Genomic DNA, 15,239 nt, shown 5'->3' on the forward strand with positions numbered 1-15,239 from the left:
ACTTTTTCACAAAAATAATGCAGAATGTCACAACAAGCACTGGCTATTAAATTAAATTGTCCAACAGATGTAGAGTGTATAAAGCCCACACTGCCTCCTTGCTGTGATACAGAATTTGCATCACCTAGCTGTGTATTAGCAGCTCAATGCTCAGACACGCTCCTTCCCCGGGAGCAAAATGCTCTTGCTGGGAGGCACACTGGAGTGGCTGGCATGGGGATTATCAGGAGAGGGGATCCAGAGGCAACCCCACAGCAACCATGATACCTGTAGAGCACTTGTGGTCAGAGCCTTGCTTACAAATGACAGCCTCACAGTGGTGTTTATTCTATTCAAGAAAAAGGGAGCAGCTAATAGACTTTACACCGCTCACTCACTCTCTCTCTCACACACACATATTAAACATAATATCATTAACCTTGTGTGTGTAGTAAAGAATATCTTGGATAATTTATTTTTCCCTCTTCTCGCATTTCGTCTCTAACTGCCTTTGCGCTCCCACGTTGTAGCACACCTCTCAATTTTCCCTCCCCCAGCGAGTGTCATCGTGACGCACTGAAAGCCATGGAATTGCTCACACTGGCTCCAAAGCTGAGAAGAAGCAGGACTATTTGACACGATGGAGATAGGGAAACAGTGTTAGTACTTCTGATCACTGTGTTAAGAGGAGATTTTCACACTGAGGAGAGAGAAATGACTCTCAGGCTCCTCTCTAACCTTGGGAAGGATGTGGTGAATGGATGATCAACACAGGACTTCAGTGGCTTCTCTTTATTCTCCTCAAGTGTCAGGAAAGCTTTAGCGACACTAACAAGCACCAGAAGTCACATACATTTTGCGCTTCACAGCAACTTTTCGTGTTCACAGACTGGGAGAGGAACAGGGAAGCTCTCACATTGACCAATGTCAACTACCGCTATGGGCGACTCTGCCTTAACTGGCCTAGAGGCAGCAGGTGTGGATGCTGTTAACCCTTTAGGGAGCTCCAATGGTAGCTTGTCCACGAGCAGTGCCTGGGGCATCAGTGGCAGCGGTCCGTGGCTGTTGGCGTGCATGTTAACCCTCATCATCCTGATGACGGCTTGTGGAAACACTCTGCTGATCACTCTGGTGTTTGCCCAGCGCTCCTTACGCAACACCTCCAACTGTTTCCTGGTGTCTCTCTTCCTGTCGGACCTGATGGTGGCGCTGGTGGTGATGCCGCCAGCCATGCTCAATGTGCTGTGCGGGGCCTGGGTGTTGTCGCCGGGCTTTTGCCCCGTGTGGCTCTGCTTCGACGTCATGTGCTGCAGTGCCTCCATTCTCAACCTATGTGTGATCAGCCTGGACCGCTACCTCCTCATCATCTCGCCTCTGCGGTACAAGCAGAGGATGACCCTTCCCCGGGCCCTGCTTCTGGTGGGAGGGGCCTGGGGTCTGGCCGCCCTCGCCTCCTTCTTGCCCATCAAGATGAACTGGCACAGCTTGGGTCACCGAAGTGGCCATTTCCCAATGCACGGGGCTGGCAGTGCCAACATCAGCACATACCCAGAGCTAAGCTTGCGGTACCCCGCTTCCTACTTCCAACTGTCACCCTCCGATGGCCTGTCCTTCCAGTGTCGTCTGCGGGTCACCCTGCCCTTTGCCCTGGTGGCATCCGTCCTCACCTTCTTCCTGCCATCCAGCGCTATCTGCTTCACCTACTGTCGGATTCTCCTTGTGGCACGAAGACAGGCAAGGCGAGTAGCGGCGCTAAGTCACCCTCCGTACCCGCAACATTCGCCCAGGGGGCCTTCTCAGCCTCCCTCACCAGGTGGGGGCGCCGCGGGACATGCTCACCATGACAGAGAAGACTACAGTCATCAGGAGCGCTCTATGTCACGCCAAGTACCGGTGAGAGGGAGAGGGGAGTTGTAGAGGAAATGGAGGGAGATACATTGAGGCTACATCTCACAGCTGTGCAAACTGTCACTGCATGATCACTGTGTGCCTAGATAGGTTTCCACCATGATGCCTTCTCTGCCTCTCCAATCAGTTGGGTCGTTCCACAAAAAGAGTGCCTTTGCCCTTTGATATTTTTATAGAAATTGAGCTCCAATATTGAATTGTAAAAGCCTGTTATATTAAATGAACTGCACCTTTAATATCGACCACATGGAGAATTCAATAAATCTGATTTTTAAAATATTATTCATATTCAACATCCATGTCCCTCCATGGACTCTCTGTGATTTCTGGAAGATTTTAACCCACTTAACCCCAAAATGTCTCCAAGTTTTCACCATCATTGTAAAGCCCTAGTTATTTGGTTGCTTTGACAAAGTCATTCATGAAGATTATTATTTATTCATGTGATTAGTGATTATTTTAAGGTCAACCCTGTTACGTGAACTGAACTCTCATTTAATAAGGTGAAACTATTGCTTTTTAAAGAAAAAAAGAAACATTGAACATCTTATAATTAAATCATAGTGTAAAAGCAGGTGAGCTAGTTCTACTCTTTTTGGCTGTTTTCTGGTGGAAAACTGACCTGGTAGACCATAACGCGTCAACCGCTAGAAATGTTTTAACAATAAAAAAATAAATAATTGCCACTCCCTGGTTCACACAACAAGGGGATTTATGGTTGATTTAAGATGAAGTCGTCAACTCTTTCAATCAACCCTAATTTATTCGGCACTTAATAGGCACTTACTATAGTAAAAATGTAATTCAACCTCTTAAAATGGGAAAACATGTTTTTTATTAAATTGAACAGGTGCTCTTAATGATAGGATGTTCAAATTAGGTGAAATTACCCCCCCCCCTAAGTTACACTGCTTATTAAAAGTTACCAAATTGGTGGAACGACCTTAGTTGTCATGAAGGAAAACAAATGTGGTGATCTAGCTAGATAATTAGGAAGCGGCCATTGATTTGGGCAATTTTACATCTAAGGTGTTTGGTGCAGTATTTCTCAAGTAAAAAAATGTGCAATGTGTTGTCGTATGCAAACAAAGTCAGAGCTGCTGGGGCAGTTGTCTCACTGTCTATGCTATTGGCTAGAGAGCAATCACTGCAGCTGATCACGCTATGTTAGTAGGCAAATGGAAATCGGCAAATCAAAACCCAACCTTCATTTACCCGCTGTGATGGACGGATGTTCCAAACTTCGTTTTAGACTACTTACTTTATGACCAAAATTATCCTATTTACACATGTAGTACATTTTGACACTAGAATAACTTTGACTCATATCGTTGCCATATAGGCTGTTTTCAAATGGATTTGTTGCTTTTTAAAGGCAGTTGCTCTTTAAAGGTGGAGTGGGTGGGTTACAGTGCCTTCAGAAAGTATGCATACCCCTTGACTTATTCCACATTTTATTGTGTTACTGCCTGAATTCAACATTTATTTACAAAACGAAAACATGTTTTTTGAAATGTTAGCTAATTTATTGAAAATGAAATACATATGTATTCATACCCCTGAGTCACTACTTTGTAGAAGTACCTTAGGTGGCGATTACAGCTTTGAGTTGTCTTGGGAATGTATGTATTAGCATTGCACATCTGGATTTGGTGATTTTCTCCTATTCTTCCTTGCAGATTTTCTCAAGCTCTATTAAAATACATGGGGAGTGGCGGTGAACAGCAATCTTCAAGTCTTGCCACAGATTTTCAATGGGATTTAAGTCTGTGCTTTGGCTGGGCCACTCAAGGACTTTCACATTTTTGTTCTGAAGCCATTCCAGCGTTGCTTTGGCTGTAAGCTTGGGGTCATTGTCCTGTTGGAACGTAAATCTTCGCCCACAGTCTAAGGTCGTTTGCACTATGAAGCAGGTACTCATCAAGGATTTGCCTGTATTTGGCTCCATTCATTGTTTCCTCTATCCTTACCAGTCACCCAGTCCCTGTTGCTGAAAAGCATCCCCATAGCATAATGCTGCCACCAACATGCTTCCCGGTAGGGAAGGTGTTAGACAGGTGATGAGCTGTGCCTGCTTTTCTCCAGACATAGCGCTTTGCATTCAGGCTAAATAGTTACATTTTTGTCTCATCAGACCACAGAATCTTTTGCCTTATGCTCTGAGTCTTTCACATGCGTTTTTGCAAATTCCAGGCGTGCTGTCATGTGCCTTTTTTACAGGAGTGGCTTCCGTCTGGCCACTCTCCCATAAAGCCCAGATTGGTGAAGTGCTTTAGAGATTGTTGTCCTTCTGGCAGGTTCTGGGTAGTCCCATATTTTTTCAATTTTTCAATGATGGTGACCACTGTGCCATTGGAAACTTTCAACACACTAGAAATTGCTTTATATCCTTCCCCAGATATATGCCTCATCACAATTATATGTCAGAGATCTACAGACAGTTCCTTGAACTTCATGGTATATTTTCTGATCTGACATACACTGTCAACTGTGGGACCGTATATAGACAGGTGTGTTTCTCTCTAAATCATGTCCAATTGGCCACAGTTGGACTCCAATCAAGTTGTGCTGACATCTCAAGGATGATGAAAGAAATTTTAAGTATCATAGCAAAGGGTTGTGAATACTTATGTAAATTAGATTTCTGTATTTCATTTTCAAATACATTTGCAAAAATGTCTAAAAACATGTTTTTACTTTGTCATTATGGGGTATTGTGTGTACATGGGTGAGAAAAACCCCCATTTAATACATGTTGAATTCAGGCTGTAACGCAACAAAATGTGGGTCGAGGGTTATGAATACTTTCTGAAGGCACTGTAGATAAGTGTGTTTGTGTGTGTGAGAGTTGGCCTTGCCACTGCACTCATTGATCTCCCCTCTATTAAAGTGAGGTGGGCAGCTGAGGAATTGACACACTGAATACAACATTTTCTTACATCCACTAAAATAAAATAAACTGAATAGAGTGAAATAAGTGAAAGACAGTTTAAGATGAAAGATGGGAAAGAGCTTGAAATTCAGAAATGAAACATGATTAAAAAACATTTGAAAGAGACAGAGGGAGGAGAGACGATGGCGCCTGTTGAAGGCAAAGTGGTTGCTAGTTAGAATAAATGGCACAGACCTTGCATTGTATTTATGTAGTCAAGGGCCTGCGTCTCCACTCCTGAGATTGAGTGCCAAGGACAATAATTCATAACAATGTTGTTCCACGCAGAGACTTTTCAATGTATTCAGCAACACGTCACATTTCTTTCAATGTGATAATTAGATCTTGTTAAATGCAAGCGTTAACTTTTTTCAGACTCCTTGACAATACCAGGCCAAGGATGCATCTAAAGTGTGTCATCTTCTCTTGAAAGCAATATGGTGGAAGCTATAGTTTGTCTTTCGCCACTCCAATTATTAAACCTAAGTATTTACATGGTAGCTCTTAGGTACAGAGTAAGTAAGTGCACGTTGTTACATAATACTTACAGCTATTTATTCCCGTTTGCTGTTCCTACATAATGAACTTTCTATGCATTAGATTTGTACTCACCCTGGAATTATTGTTTTAATTCCATTGAGTTAATTTGAAAATCCCTAAATGTGCATGCCGCAAACGTATGTAACAGTTTTAAGAATCATGTAACAGTGTGGACCTGTAGTTACCATGTCAATTTAAATACCTAGGTTTTTGGACACATTGTGATGCAGTCCTTGCCTCTGACTGCCCTGTGTGTCCCTCTATCCTCAGATGTCAGTGAACAGCGAGCGGCGGCTGGCCCACAGGCAGGGTCGGAGGGCAGTGAAGGCCAGTCTGACTCTGGGAGTCCTGCTGGGCCTCTTCTTCAGCGCCTGGCTGCCCTTCTTCATCACCAACATGGCCCAGGTCAGTGGCTCAGACTAGGTGAGCCTCTGGATTAAAGGGATAGTTCAGTGATTTAAGCAATCTATCCCTTTAATGTCAAGCTTGGAAGAGTATACATGTAATCCTGAAATTCTAGTGAAATCTTAATTTCCAAACTTGCACTTTACATCCAAGTTAATAAATGAAATTGGGGCCTCCCGGGTGGCGCAGTGGTCTAGAGCACTGCATCGCAGTGCTAACTGCGCCACCAGAGTCTCTGGGTTCGCCCCCAGGCTCTGTCGCAGCCGGCCGCGACCGGGAGGTCCGTGGGGCGACGCACAATTGGGCTAGCGTCGTCCGGGTAAGGGAGGGTTTGGCCGGTAGGGATTTCCTTGTCTCATCGCGCTCCAGCGACTCCTGTGGCGGGCTGGGCGCAGTGCGTGCTAACCAAGGGGGCCAGGTGCACGGTGTTTCCTCCGACACATTGGTGCGGCTGGCTTCCGGGTTGGAGGCGCGCTGTGTTAAAGAAGCAGTGCGGCTTGGTTGGGTTGTGCTTCGGAGGACGCATGACTTTCGACCTTCGTCTCTCCCGAGCCCGTACGGGAGTTGTAGCGATGAGACAAGATAGTAATTACTAGCGATTGGATACCACGAAAATTGGGGAGAAAAGGGGATAAAAAAAATAAAAAAATAATATAATAATAAATGAAATTGGCTTATAAGATGCGTAATCAAATCTGGCCATTATTTTTTCTTTATCAATGATATTGTGCCTTGTTGCTGTAAACTTTTAGATTCAAAGGACTCTCTTAACGTCTTAAATCGAGGGATTTTCAGGAAAAACAATGAGCTAAAACACTATGGGATCAGCTAGCTGCTCTGAGACTAATAGAAATCTTTAAATTGGTTGCTGCTCATCTTCTCAGGGTCGAAACTTGCAAACCACAAGCACACAGTATATTGTCTATCTGTTCTCCTTATGTTCATTGTGTACAGCCTATTCATTGAAATGAATTGCCTGTATTACAGAACCTGGATCACATAAATTCAATGCCTGATGCATCGTCTTATAGCAATTAAGCTCCCCTTTGTCTGTGCTCTAACTCTGAGGTTACCTTAATCCTCTGACTGGGAAAGGTGTCAGCACAGTGTGTAACATAAAAGGATTTAATCTAAATTGGTAATTATTGTTGTCCTGCTTTCAGGCTTTCAATGATCCAGTCATTTCATTTCCCATCTGTGTCCCTCACTTCACTCCTCCAGAATATAGCCAACAGAGGTTTCAGTGTCTGCCTTCCCCCCCCCCTCCCTTCACACTCCATGTGGTATGTGAACACCACCTCCCTTTTTTCACCTTCTCACTCCCTGCCTCCTTCCATCTTGATAAGATAGGACACTTTCCTACAACAGCAGTCTCCTCCCTCTCTCTCTGATATGCCATAGTGAGCCAATTTCTCACCCTTCTATGGGTTATGTCCCTAATTTACATATATATGTTCTACTCAGGCCCAATTACAATAGCTGTACACTGATGAAAAGAGCATTTGAAATAATATTTTCTGTTTCACCTCTTATTGGCTACATATTTCCATTGGATACATACATGGATACATATCATAAGTATTGACCCCCCGTTCCTGTATTTCTTCACATTTTGTGTTACAAAGTAACATACTAATATACACTGCTCAAAAAAATAAAGGGAACACTTAAACAACACAATGTAACTCCAAGTCAATCAAACTTCTGTGAAATCAAACTGTCCACTTAGGAAGCAACACTGACTGACAATAAATTTCACATGCTGTTGTGCAAATGGAATAGACAAAAGGTGGAAATTATAAGCAATTAGCACAGCACCCCCAATAAAGGAATGGTTCTGCAGGTGGTGACCACAGACCACTTCTCAGTTCCTATGCTTCCTGGCTGATGTTTTGGTCACTTTTGAATGCTGGCGGTGCTTTCACTCTAGTGGTAGCATGAGACGGAGTCTACAACCCACACAAGTGGCTCAGGTAGTGCAGTTCATCCAGGATGGCACATCAATGCGAGCTGTGGGAAAAAGGTTTGCTGTGTCTGTCAGCGTAGTGTCCAGAGCATGGAGGCGCTACCAAGAGACAGGCCAGTACATCAGGAGACGTGGAGGAGGCCGTAGGAGGGCAACAACCCAGCAGCAGGACCGCTACCTCCGCCTTTGTGCAAGGAGGTGCACTGCCAGAGCCCTGCAAAATGACTTCCAGCAGGCCACAAATGTGCATGTGTCAGCATATGGTCTCACAAGGGGTCTGAGGATCTCATCTCGGTACCTAATAGCAGTCAGGCTACCTCTGGCGAGCACATGGAGGGCTGTGCGGCCCCACAAAGAAATGCCACCCCACACCATGACTGACCCACCGCCAAACCGGTCATGCTGGAGGATGTTGCAGGCAGCAGAACGTTCTCCACGGCGTCTCCAGACTCTGTCACGTCTGTCACATGTGCTCAGTGTGAACCTACTTTCATCTGTGAAGAGCACAGGGCGCTAGTGGCGAATTTCCCAATCTTGGTGTTCTCTGGCAAATGCCAAACGTCCTGCACGGTGTTGGGCTGTAAGCACAACGCCCACCTGTGGACGTCGGTCCCTCATACCACCCTCATGGAGTCTGTTTCTGACCGTTTGAGCATACACATGCACATTTGTGGCCTGCTGGAGGTCATTTTGCAGGGCTCTGGCAGTGCACCTCCTTGCACAAAGGCGGAGGTAGCAGTCCTGCTGCTGGGTTGTTGCCCTCCTACGGCCTCCTCCACGTCTCCTGATGTACTGGCATGTCTCCTGGTAGCGCCTCCATGCTCTGGACACTACGCTGACAGACACAGCAAACCTTTTTGCCACAGCTCGCATTGATGTGCCATCCTGGATGAACTGCACTACCTGAGCCACTTGTGTGGGTTGTAGACTCCGTCTCATGCTACCACTAGAGTGAAAGCACCGCCAGCATTCAAAAGTGACCAGAACATCAGCCAGGAAGCATAGGAACTGAGAAGTGGTCTGTGGTCACCACCTGCAGAACCATTCCTTTATTGGGGGTGCTGTGCTAATTGCCTATAAATTCCACCTTTTGTCTATTCCATTTGCACAACAGCATGTGAAATTTATTGTCAATCAGTGTTGCTTCCTAAGTGGACAGTTTGATTTCACAGAAGTGTGATTGACTTGGAGTTACATTGTGTTGTTTAAGTGTTCCCTTTATTTTTTTGAGCAGTGTATATTGAATAGATAAGTATTCATCCCCCGAGTTAATACAAAAAAACACCCCTGGCAGCGATTATAGCTGAGTTTTGGGGGGTTAAATCTCTAAGCTTTGCACACCTGGATTTTGCAATACTTGCTCATTATTCTTTTCAAAGATTGTTCAAGCTCTGTCAAGTTGGTATTTAGTATTTTATTAGGATCCCCATTAGCTGATTGAAAAGCAGCAGCTACTCTTCCTGAGGTCCACACAATACATTAAATAATACAGAACATTAATAGACACGAACAGCTCAAGGACATAACTGCTAAATGGCTGTCTAGCAATGATGAACAAACAAATTCTGGGAAAGTGAAAATACTGTGCATTCGGAAAGTATTCAGACCTGTTCCCTTTTTCCACATTTTGTTACGTTACGGTCTTATTCTAAAATGTATTAAATATCTTCACACAATACCCCATAATGACAAAGCGACATGTTTTTATACATTTTTGCACATGTATTAAAAATGAAAAACATACTTTACATAAGTATTCAGACACTTTTCTATGAGACTCGAAATTGAGCTAATGAAAGATTAGTGAAATCTGTGGGTAGCTGGACAGGTAGGATGACTGACAGTGAAGGTGAACAGGTGGTCACGTGTCAGGTGACAGAGGAATGGATGAGACTGAGGCAGGAATTCCTTTAACCACAAAGTGGTATATTTACTGAGTAGTGTGGATTCATGGACGCACAGAACTTCTGGAGCAGACGGAGTTAAGGAAGAGAAAGCAGCGAGATCAGCCGATGTCGTTTTCCTCCTTTTATGGGGATGAATCTGTCGGTCATTGCCACCTGACCTAATTAAAGTGCCCCTGGCCCAGCTGAGTAAGTGGCCATGAATTAAAGGATTATTCCACCAACTCCATGGGCCTTTTCTACAGCTAAGGTGCATCCCGTTTCCATTGGAGTCCAACTGCGGTCAATTCAATTGATTAAACATGATTTGGAAAGGCACACACCTGTCTATATAAGGTCCCACAGTTGATCGTGCATGACAGAGCAAAAACCAAGCCATGAAATCAAAGGAATTGTCTGTAGAGCTTCGAGACAGGATTGTGTCGAGGCACAGATCTGGGGAAGAGTACCAAAAGAATTCTGCAGCATTGAAGGTCCCCAAGAACAGAGTGGCCTCCATCATTCTTAAATGGAAGAAGTTTGGAACCACCAAGACTCTTCCTAGAGCTGGCCACCCGGCCAATCTGAGCAATCGAGGAAGAAGGGCCTTTGTCAGGGAGGTGACCAAGAAGCCGATGGTCACTCTGACAGAGTTCCAGAGTTCCTCTGTGAAGACGGGATAAACTTCCAGAAGGACAGCCACCTCTGCAGCACTCCACCAATCAGTCCTTTATAGTAGAGTGGCCAGATGGAAGCCACTCCTCAGTAGAAGGCACATAACAGCCTACTTGGAGTTTGCCAAAGGGAACCTAAAGGACATTCAGAGAAACAAGATTATCTGGCCTGAATGCCAAGCGTCACGTCTGGAGGAAACCTGGCACCATCCCTACCATGAAGCATGGTGGTGGCAGCATCATGCTGTGGGGATGTTTTTCAGCGGCAGGGACTGGGAGACTAGTCAGGATCGAGGGAAAGATGAACGGAGCAAAGTACAGAGAGATCCTTGATGAAAACCTGCTCCAGAACACTCAGGACCCCAGACTGGGGCAAAGGTTCACCTTCCAACAGGACAACAACCCTAAGCACACAGCCAAGACAACACAGGAGTAGCTTCGGGACAAGTCTCAATGTCCTTGAGTGACCCAGTCAGAGCCCGGACTTGAACCCGATCAAACAACTCTGGAAAGACCTCAAAATAGATGTGCAGCAATACTCCCCATCCAACCTGACACAGCTTGAGAGGATCTGCAGAGTAGAATGGGAGAAACTCCCCAAATACAGGTGCCAAGCTTGTAGCAGCATATCCAGAAGACTCGAGGCTGTAATCGCTGCCAAAGGTGCTTCAACAAAGTACTGAGTAAAGGGTGTGAATACTTACACTACCGTCAGGTTTCAGAACACATACTCATTCAAGGGTTTTTCTTTATTTTTTACTATTTTCTACTTTGTAGAATAATAGTGAAGACATCAAAACAATGAAACAAAATATCATAACAGCCATCGATAAGAGACAATACTGTGCAGCTGTATTCATCGACCTGGCCAAGGCTTTCGACTCTGTCAATCACCACATTCTTATCAGCAGACTCAACAGCCTTGGTTTCTCAAAATGACTGCCTCGCCTGGTTCACCAACTACTTCTCAGACAGAGTTCAGTGTGTCAAATCGGAGGGCCTGTTGTCCGAACCTCTGGCAGTCTCTATGGGGGTGCCACAGGGTTCAATTCTCAGGCCAACTCTTTTCTCTGTATATATCAATGATGTCGCTCTTGCTGCTGGTAATTCTCTGATCCACCTCTACGTAGACGACACCATTCTGTATACTTCTGGCCTTTCTTTGGACACTGTGCTAACAAACCTCCAGACGAGCGTCAATGCCATACAACTCTCCTTCCGTGGCCTCCAACTTCTCTTAAATGCATGCTCTTCAACCGATCGCTGCCCACACCCGTCCGCCCGTCCAACACTACTCGGTTCTGACGGTTCTGGACGGTTCTGACTTAGAATATGTGGACAACTACAAATACCTAGGTGTCTGGTTAGACTGTAAACTCTCCTCCCAGACTCACATTAAGCATCTCCAATCCAAAATGTTAATCTAGAATCGGCTTCCTATTTCGCAACAAAACATCCTTCACTCATGCTGCTAAACATACCCTTGTAAAACTGACTATCCTACTGATCCTTGACTTCGGCGTTGTCATTTACAAAATAGCCTCCAACACTCTACTCAGCCAACTGGATGTAGTCTATCACAGTGCCATCCATTTTGTCACCAAAGCCCCATATACTACCCACCACTGCGACCTGTATGCTCTCGTTGGCTGGCCCTCGCTTCATATTCGTCGCCAAACCCACTGGCTCCAGGTTATCTATAAGTCTTTGCTAGGTAAAGCCCCACTTTATTTCAGCTCACTGGTCACCATAGCAGCACCCACTGGTAGCACGCGGCCCAGCAGGTATATTTCACTGGTCACCCCCAAAGCCAATTCTTCCTTTGGCCACCTTTCCTTCCAGTTCTCTGCTGCCAATGGCTGGGACGAACTGCAAAATAAATCACATCTCCCTCACTAACTTTAAGCACCAGCTGTCAGTGCAGCTCACAGATAACTGCACCTATACAGATCACTGCACCCATCTGTAAATAGCCCATCCAACTACCTCATCCCCATACTGTTATTTATTTTAGCTTCATTGCACCCCAGTATCTCTACTTGCACACTCATCTACTGCACATCTATCACTCCAGTGTTTAATTGCTATATTGTAATTATTTCACCACTGTGGCCTATTTATTGCCTTACCTCATTTATCCTACCTCATTTGCACACACTGTATACAGACTTTTTCTATTTTATTATTGACTGTATGTTTGTTTATTCCATGTGTAACTCTGTGTTGTTTGTTGCACTGCTTTGCTTTCTCTTGGCCAGGTCGCAGTTGTAAATGAGAACTTGTTCTCAACTAGCCTACCTGGTTAAATAAAGGTGAAATAAATAAATAAAAAATAAATTGACTGTACATTTGTTTATGTGTACCTCTGTGTTGTTTTTGTCACACTGCTTTTCTTTATCTTGGCCAGGTTGCAGTTGTAAATGAGAACTTGTTCTCAACTGGCCTACCTGGTAAAATAAAGGTGAAATGCAATTTTTTTTATGTAACCCCAAAAGTGTTAAATCAAAATATATTTTATTTTTCATATTCTTCAACTAACCACCCTTTGCATTGATGACAGCTTTGCATACTCTTGGCATTCTCTCAACCAGCTTCATGAGGTAGTCACCTGGAATGCATTTCAATTAACAAGTGTGCCTTGTTAAAAATTAATTTATGGAATTACTTCCCTTCTTAATGCATTTGAACCAATCAGTTGTGTTGTGACAAGGTAGGGGGTATACAGAAGATATACCTATTTGGTAAAAGACCAAGTCCATATTATTGCAAGAAGAGCTCAAATAAGCAAAGAGAAACGACAGTCCATCATTACTTAAAGACATGAAGGAGGGTCAACACGGATCATTTCAAGAACTTTTAAAGTTTCTGCAAGTGAAGTCGCAAAAACCATCAAGCTCAATGATTAAAATGGCTCTCATGAGAACCGCCAAAGAAATTGAAGACCCAGAGTTACTTCTGCTGCAGAGGATAAGTTCATTAGAGTTACCGCCTCAGAAATTGCAGGCCAAAAAAAGTTAACATCGCCTGTTCAGCGGACGGCGTGAATCAGGCCTTCATTGTCGAATTGCTGCAAAGAAACCACTACTAAATGACACCAATAATAATAAGAGACTTGCTTGAGCCAAGAAACACGAGCAATGGACATTAGACCGGTGGACATTTGTCCTTTGGCCTGGAGTCCAAATTGGAGATTTTTGGTTCCAACCACCGTCTTTGTGAGATACGGTGTGGGTGAACGGATGATCTCTGCATGTGTATTTCCCACTGTAAAGCATGGAGGTGGTGGTGTTATGGTGTGGGGGTGATTTGCTGGTGACACTGTCTGTGATTTATTTAGAATTCAAGGCACACTTAACCAGCATGGCTACCACAGCATTCTGCAGCGATATGCAATCCCATCTGGTTTGGGCTTAGTGGGACTATCATTTGTTTTTCAACAGGACAATGACGCAACACACCTCCAGGCTGTGTAAGGGCTATTTGACCAAGAAGGAGAGTGATGGAGTGCTGCATCAGATGACCTGGCCGCCACAATCCCCCGACCTCAACCAAATTGAGATGGTTTGGGATGAGTCGGACCGCAGAGTGAAGAAAAAGCAGCCAAAAAGTGCTCAGCATATGTGAGTCCTTCAAGACTGTTGGAAAAGCATTCCAGGTAAAGCTGGTTGAGAGAATGTCAAGCATGTACAAAGCTGACATCAAGGCAAAGTGTTGCTATTTGAAGAATCTCAAATATGTTTTGATTTGTTCAACACTTCCTTGGTTACCACATGATTACATGTCTTCACTATTATTATTGTAGAAATAGTACAAAAAAAGAAAAACCCTTGAATGAGTCGGTGTTCTAAAACTTTTGACCGGTGTGCATGTGAATTTAATAGCTGTATTTTTTTTTTAATTAGCAAAAATGTCTAAACTTGTTTTTGTTTAGTCATTATGAGGTATTGTGTGTAGATTTGAGATTTATTTAGAATAAGGCTGTAACGGTCTGAATATTTTCTGAATGCACTGTATATTAATTAGGCTTGCCATAAATACATATGCAACCTTTCAGTTAAAACATTTTTCATTAATTTGTAAGCATTTATATAAAAATCGGTGACCCCCTATAAAATTCAATCCCACTTTGTAACGCAACAAAACGTGAAAAAAACACAAGGGGGAGCATACTTATGATAGGCACTATATTTCCGACAGGCTACATATTTCTGATAAGAATACTTGTTTCACAAAATCTTAAATGTTGTGTACATACTGAACACAACCCCAATGCCTGTCTGTTGCCCTCTCTCTCACCTGTCAGGCGGTATGCGAGTGTGTTCCCCCGACACTCTTCGATGCCATCACTTGGCTGGGCTACTGTAACAGCACCATGAACCCCATTATCTACCCGCTGTTCATGCGTGACTTCAAACGGGCCCTGGGGCGACTGCTGTCCTGCTGCTCTACCCGCTCGCCCCGCAGACCCTCGCCGGAGCTCTCCCTCTGCAACTCTGGTGAGCCCAACCTGCCCACAGAGCCCCCCTCCCTGGCTTCCGATCCCCGACAGCCCCCCGCCACCGCCACAGACGCCGTCAACTTGTATGACGCAGAGCATGCTGGGATTGAGCTGCCCTTGCTGCTGCCTAATCAGGTGGACACGCTGGACTGAAGGGGATGATGAAGAAGAGAGCATGAACAGATGCTGTGTTACATACTAACGTATGACCACCCAGAGTAGAGGATGGGAAACATGGCTGAGGGGAAAGGTTGGTTGGAGGAAGGTGTGTCTTGTTGGGGTTGGTAGCAAGATGGAAAAATTATCTAGGTGTAATTTAGCATACAGGGCAGGAGTGGATGAGGAAGAGCTAAACACTGAGATAACCATAATCCCCAACAGATGGAATAATCGACCAGAGGAATTCAGGAATATAGTTAGAACTCATTCATGCTGCATTGTCTTTATATCCATA

At 44.4% G+C, this 15,239-nt stretch overlaps 1 protein-coding gene across 1 annotated transcript; it reads left to right on the forward strand.

The window, feature by feature from the left end:
• The first annotated feature begins 579 nt into the window (after window positions 1-579).
• LOC129830163 (5-hydroxytryptamine receptor 6-like) lies at window positions 580-15,171 on the forward strand. The gene is made up of 3 exons (XM_055892491.1): window positions 580-1,872; window positions 5,630-5,764; window positions 14,591-15,171. The coding sequence occupies exons 1-3, from the start codon at window positions 904-906 to the stop codon at window positions 14,936-14,938; spliced, it is 1,452 nt and encodes a 483-aa protein (XP_055748466.1). The 5' UTR covers window positions 580-903; the 3' UTR covers window positions 14,939-15,171.
• Window positions 15,172-15,239: the final 68 nt, after the last annotated feature.

Source organism: Salvelinus fontinalis, chromosome 31 (assembly GCF_029448725.1).
Source record: "Salvelinus fontinalis isolate EN_2023a chromosome 31, ASM2944872v1, whole genome shotgun sequence".
Lineage (NCBI taxonomy): Eukaryota > Metazoa > Chordata > Actinopteri > Salmoniformes > Salmonidae > Salvelinus > Salvelinus fontinalis.